At 44.5% G+C, this 6,727-nt stretch overlaps 1 protein-coding gene across 2 annotated transcripts in view; it reads right to left on the bottom strand.

The window, feature by feature from the left end:
• Positions 1–3,507: 3,507 nt before the first annotated feature.
• dusp16 (dual specificity phosphatase 16) overlaps positions 3,508–6,727 on the bottom strand; it is a 29,619-nt gene continuing 26,399 nt past the window's right edge. For both annotated transcript variants that reach the window (XM_017494548.3, XM_017494549.3), the window contains exon 7: positions 3,508–6,727. This exon is cut by the window's right edge and continues 936 nt beyond it. In XM_017494548.3, coding sequence (XP_017350037.1) covers positions 6,496–6,727 — 232 coding nt within the window. In that variant the 3' untranslated portion in view covers positions 3,508–6,495.

Genomic DNA, 6,727 nt, shown 5'->3' on the forward strand with positions numbered 1-6,727 from the left:
CAAATCTGACCCCGGTGCTGTCCTTATCCTGGCCTAGTGTGTTTTCTGCTTTCACGTCACAGAACTGTACCTGTAAAAGTCGTAGATCATCAGGTGGTGGCTTGTGTTTCGGCACACGTCGTGAAATATCGCTCAAAATTTCTAAACCAGTCGTCCTGCTTCTCTCCGGCGAAGTGTAAAACACAGTGAACTAATAAGTGACTGCGTGTTAATGGAACACATCCAACGTTCAGCAAACGTTCACTTAATGGCTGCCGAGCAACCAAACACGGCCGAGTGTGCCAAAACCGTTCATCTTTAGCGATCGCCTTTGAGTACAAACCTTACAGGACGACGTCTGTGCACGAGTCTGCGCAAACAAAGTTGTGGATTTTCCTTCGATCAAGGGAAAGAAACATACCATCAGGATACACAGTGATAAAAACAAAAACAAAACATTACACTCTCTCTCTCTCTGGGTGTGTGTGTGTGTGTGTGTGTGTGAATGAATTTGAAACGTTAAACTGATGTTTATTTGAGATTGTGCTTCTTAAAAAAGAAGAAGAAGAAAGTGGTGGCTTGGCGGTTGAGGCGCTGGGTTACTGATCAGAAGGACGGGGGTTCAAGTCCCCGCACTGCCAAGCTGCCACTGTCGGACCCTTAACCCTCTGTGCACCAGGGGGCGCTGTATCACGGCTGACCCTGCACGCTGATCCCAACTTCCTAACATGCCGGGGTATGCGAAGAAAAGAATTTCACTGTACTGTAATGTATACGTGACCGATAAAGACTCGTTATCATTACTGAAGATTTTTGAGACGTGACGTCAGCCAGTCATTAATCGGGATATCTGTTCGCCTGTATTTGTCCAGTTCGTGGTCTATAGTATTTTTTAGCTGGACCTGCATGTCCTGGCTCAGCACACGCTACCTGTGTAAGAAAGGAAGCCAAGTTCAGCATGGCAACAACATAGAGGATTATGGGTATTTTTTCGCTAAGCCATGGCACACCGTCCGGTGGGGGAAAAAAAAAACGCCGTGAGATTCTTAATCTCTGACGACTGTGTGTGAGAGCGAGAGAGTGTGATGATCGACCGCTCCAGCGAATTAGAGTTGGGAGATTTCTGTTTTGTTTTTTTCTTTAATCAAGGCTGAGTTCCAGATCATCCAGGAAATGTAGTAGCCATGTGATCTTGATCGGTGACTTCAATGATTTAGTATACACGAAGGACGAGACTCCTGGGGAAACTCCTGACCTGTAGTCAGCTCTCGTCAAGGTAACGCCACTGAACATCTCCAGTCGCCTAATTAGAATCATTCTGATACTCTGCATCTCAGAACACATTTTAATAACTCAATCCTGGAGATATGATGAAAACGATGTCAGGGTGGAGCAGATAATACCCACGTAAGCAAGAGGTCAGAAGAAGACCTGTGTGAGAGCGGCACGTTCCGGGGATTTGAAACCAGGCCTGTAGTTAGCAGAGCTAGACTTCCTGTGGAATGCATAATGGAGTTGGATTTTGGTATAGAATACGCTTTCTCGGGGTAAGGCATCAGCTTCAGTACGTCCCCGATGTCCACTGTTGAGAAAACTCCCCACTTTGAGAGCAGACGGTATCCACCATTTTGGATTAACACTTCCTGCGGCGTATAAATTCTATTATGAAACGTTAAAGGTGTTTGGTATTACCATCGAGGCCAAAAGTTTACATACACCTTACTTAAACTCTCCACACATTTCATGTTACTATACCATTCCTTTGTAAGGACATCTACTTTATTATTATTATTATTATTATTATTCATACAAGGTACTTTCAAAAATAACAGTTAAGCGACAGATTGCTTTCAGCTTTTGTTTACGATAGCAGATCTTCAGAGGGTCAGAAGTTTACGTTTACACTTTGTTAGTATTTGGTGTCTTTTAAGTGCTTAAACTTGAATCGTCGAACTCTCGGGGTTGCTTCCGCAAGGTTCTCACGCTACGTTTTTAGGTTTTTAATACACGTTTTACAGAACTGGTGTAAGTCGGTCATGTTTGTATACAATACGGTCTTGCTCAGAAACGCTTTTTCAGTTCAGTCCACAAACGTTAAAACTATAGGGTTCGAATCGGGGATTTGTGAGGACCGTTCCAATACTTTGTTGTACTTGATTCACTTTGTTAGCGCTTTGGAAATGTGCCCATAGCATGATGCTGCCACGTCATGCTTCACAGTTGGTTGGTGATGGTGTTCTTCAGCTTAAATCCTCACCCTTTTCCCATTGTACATAGTGCTGATCATCGCGGCCTAATTTTGTTTAATCTACGCCTTCGAAAGGGTCTTGGAATAACTGCTTCGTCTTTCCACGACGGGCTTTCTCGACGGTGAATGTCCACCGGTTTGTTTGTCGCTGTCTTGGAAGTTCACGTGAAGTTTTCAGACCAAAGTTCGTCCATCGCTGCGAGTTAACCTGTGCCTCTTGCCTGAATCATTCCGTGTCTGAGCGTTCCCGGGTGATTTTAGATTTGCATAAAATTGTTTCTACACGTGCACGTGGTACCTTCAGTCGGTACCTCGGGAATTCGCTTGCTCCCGAAGAGGAACCCGTAGGAATTGTGGAGAAACTTCCACAAGGTTTTTCTGAGGGCTCGGTTGAGTCGCTTGGACGTTCCCAAGCGATCAGGAGCAACAACAACAAAAAAAAAAACGGCGCTGGCCCTTTTACAGTCACGGGTGCACTCCTGAATGATGACAATCGGCCAATCGGAAGCTTCGAAATGTAATTACGCCGATTTCCGGAATCTTCCGGACTGTTTAATTAAAGAGACCGTCAACTTAGCTCATGTAAACGTTTGACCCCCTGCTGTTTCTAATATTAATCTAACAACTTACCAAAAGAAATGTGTAGTCATGTGTGACGTGAAAAGCGTTTCTGAAATATCTTTAGCCTAGCTGTGTGTAAATGTGAACTGTGTCACTGTCTATTGACTATAAGGATGACCTGCAGAGGTGCTAACATTGCTAAATCCTAGCAGGAAGAGAGAAAAACAGAATTTCACCATAGAAGAAACCCTAGTGTATATCAGTGGACACGGGTAGGTCTTTTATCTTATGTGCACAAAGCAACAGTGGGCCAGAAGACTGTTGTTCTGCTACTTGATGATAATCTGCTCCTCGGTTAATTAATTAATTAATTAATTAATTAATTTACTCGGCCAAAGAGGCCAGAGTTCTGCCTATTTGTTTACCACTGGCTCACAAGACCAAGTCCCAGGATTACAAACCCCGGCGCTTTACACTAGAATATTTTAGGATCTCACAAGTGGCATCGTTTTTTTGTTCGGTTTCCTTCCCTCAAATCGGATATGAATGGCAGGTTGGTGCGTTCAAACGGTCATCAGGATGTAACTCGCTGTGTCTCCGAAAAAAAAAAAAAAACAACAAAAAAAAAAACACCGTACACACTTTAGGATACGATCGTAAGTGCTGTTCCTGGATCTGTTCTTTAGCTAAGTGGAGTAAAATGTGGACAGAGCATGGCATGTGTTGAGTACCGGTTTAGGTTTATTTCAACTGTCAAAACATACAACTAATAATAACCACCAACATCAAAGAACTTGTAAAACTGCATACGGTGGAAGGAAAAGGCACGTCATACTCTCGGGCATCTCTAAAAGGCCATTCACACACGTCACACGCTTGTACCGTCTCCTCTATGCTTCTCGGTTACGTATGCACGGTCATAACGCAGTCATTCAGTTAGGGGGAAATATATATAAATATATATATATATATACTGTAATTTGGCCACAAAGATTTACCTATAGGAATTTTCACTTGGCCTGGCTTTGAGACTCGCCGTGCGTCTTGAACGTGACGCTCAGTCTTTGCAAAGAAGCCGTAGACGGTCGAACACTTCTCCTGGTTAAGAGGCTCAATAGTTCGATCACAAAGTAAAGTAAAGCTGCTGATTCTTACATTTTCACTGGAGGAGAAAAAAATCATCATTTAATCGCTGATTACTGACAAAGAATGCACTTATTTACAGGAGTATCTTCACAGCTTTAGGGAAGCTTTCGAATCGAATACGCCACCTGCTTTCATCACCTGTGTCCTGTTTCAGAAAAAAAAACAAAAAAAAAAACCACAAACACACTTTGAGAAATGAAAGAAACACGGAAATCCATTTTTGACTTGCAAGGTTCTGGAGGTGTAGAAGGCACTGTCCCGGGAACATTCCCGGGTGGAAGAGTCGATTAGCAACGATTAGATGGAGATCGGCGGCGGCGACGCGGGTCCGTGTTGGAGTGGTGTCGATCGGGCGGTACTGTGTTTTGAGGACAGGATAAGGGATGAATGAAAGGGTGAAATACCTGAAGAGCTCCTTTTGTTCAGTCTTATAAAGGCACGAGAAGAGGCCAAGCTAGAACTCACTCGCGAGCCTACAATACTGACAGGACCGTAATACTTCCTTACATTATCCGATAGTAAATGTAGCTGCGGAATATAAGAATTTATGCCTAATAAAGGGTGACTCTGAACTCCATTGATTACGGTAGAGATGATGACGGACCTATAGTCAACTAGTCGTCCTGCTATATTTGGCATTTTCTCTACCGCTGCGCAAAATACACTACACAGCCAAAAGATCTGAGAACCCCTGACCATCATGTGCTTGTCGAGCTTCCCGTTCCATTACTCTTCTGGGAAGGCGCTCCGCTAGATTTTGAGGTGTTGAATGAGGAGGTCAGTGTCCCCGTGGGGTTAGGACTTTTGCGACACTCTTAGAGTTGTTCCACTCCCGACTTTGGCGACCCATGTCTTCATGGAGCCGGCTTTGTGCGCGGGTTTTAGTTCCGGTGAAGGGAAACTGTAACGCTACAGCATACAACGCCATCCTATACAATCGTGTGCTTCCGACTTTGGTGCAACAGCACGTATGGGTGTGATGGTCTGGTGTCCGCATACTTTTGGCCACATAGTGTATACCGTACTGGGGTCTAGAAAGTTAATATGATCTTAACCGGCAGAAAAAAAACAAAGTGTTCATTAGCTGCTCGCTCAACCATTTTACCACGATCACGTGACCCGACCCCTTAAAAAGCCACTTTGAGTTTGAGTTGCACGTGACGAGCAGATGTTTCACACCAGAACATCTGCATGACCCACAAACTCTTGATATGGTATTTAATCGAATGTAGGTCTGAGGCTGGATAACATGCGGTATGTTATGGGAGATCATCGTGAATGTTAGTCAACAGCGGATGCGTTGGTTTGATCATTGATCGTGTTCCTGATGGTAGATGTCTGTAGAGTTCTGATGTTCGTGTCCACGATGTATGTAGTGGATCTTCAGGGCACTTGTTGCACTGCGTGTTTTAATACCTAGTTTAACTTAGCAGCCCTTGACGTTTCACACTGCAGAGTAGCTTTGATTACAACTTGAAAAGGTGTTTATTTCCTACGCTCTAAAAGACGTTTGTTCCAGAGGACAATGATCCGCTCTGATCTCGGGATCGAGTTGCGCCTTTTGAAACGAGAGTTCCAGCCTCTTCCTTCCCCTCCCCCCCATCACTTGCTTTAACAACCCGCCATTTACACGACAAGCCATACCACCTGGCCTTTTCCAGCTCCGCCTCTACCGTCTGAACTTCAGTTCGGTCCCCGCACTTCGTTCGGCTGACGTACGCGTTTAGTCTTTGTGTTCTGATGTGAAGCGACTGATTGTGGATCGCCTGAAAAAAAAATCTCCTACGGGCGTTTAAATCTTAACGCCGTGATTCGAAGCAAAAGGGACTCCTTTATAAATGTCTTTTCCTGCTGCTCAAAATAAGACCTGAGATTTTAACCATTGAAAGCTACACTTATGAGTAAAAGCAAAAAAAAAAAAAAAAAAAAGCAGAGAGAGAGAGCGAGAGAGAGAGAGAGAGAGAGAGAGAGCGAGAGAGAGAGAGAGAGAGAGAGAGAGAGAGAGAGAGAGAGAGAGAGAGAGGAAAGCCCTTAATTTGGATTCATGAGGTACTGTATAGTTGCTACGTAGACACCCTTTGTAGTATGTAGCAGAAAAAAAAATAAAATAATAAAATCTTCAATCAGCTTCAGTTTCGGGCTCAAGATTCCGTATTGGAGTCAGACAGACGTACTGGATCGGTCGCGACATGGGAATCGATACTGATCCACTGACGAAACAGGCTCAGCTAAAACAAAACGCACACAGAAACCCAGAAATAATCGCCTGAAAGTGTCCGAGTGTCCGCTCTTGGACGATCCGAAAAAGGGAGCTGTATTCGGTGAACATTATTACCTGCAGAATTCAGCTCTATGAATACAAAAATATTCTTGGTCATTGGGTGGGGGGGAAAAGAAAAAAAAAAAAAAAAAAAGCCTAAGAAGCACCACTACTTTCTAGTCCATGAAAAGCACTTGAAAAAAGATTCTGTGTCGGGAAATAACCCACAGAATCGTCCTTCTTACAGAGAGTCGTGATTCAGTTTAAGAGCGACATTCAATTATTCCTTTCTTTTTCTCTTTCAGGACACCTCGATGACCTCCACGCTCCCGGAGAAGCTGGACTGGCTGCCTACTTTCCCTAGGTCCTCTCTGGAGCGGCTCTCGGTCATGCCGTCGCCGAATTCCATCTGGCAGCTCCGCCGCTTCAGTTGCTTCTCGAAGCTGCTCTCTTCGTGCCAGCTGCGGCGCGAGTCTCCGCGTTCGCTGCTCCTCTGTCTGCTACGCCTCCTCACTGCTTCCAAGCCCTGACTG

Source organism: Ictalurus punctatus, chromosome 19, assembly GCF_001660625.3.
Source record: "Ictalurus punctatus breed USDA103 chromosome 19, Coco_2.0, whole genome shotgun sequence".
In the NCBI taxonomy this organism is placed as follows: domain Eukaryota; kingdom Metazoa; phylum Chordata; class Actinopteri; order Siluriformes; family Ictaluridae; genus Ictalurus; species Ictalurus punctatus.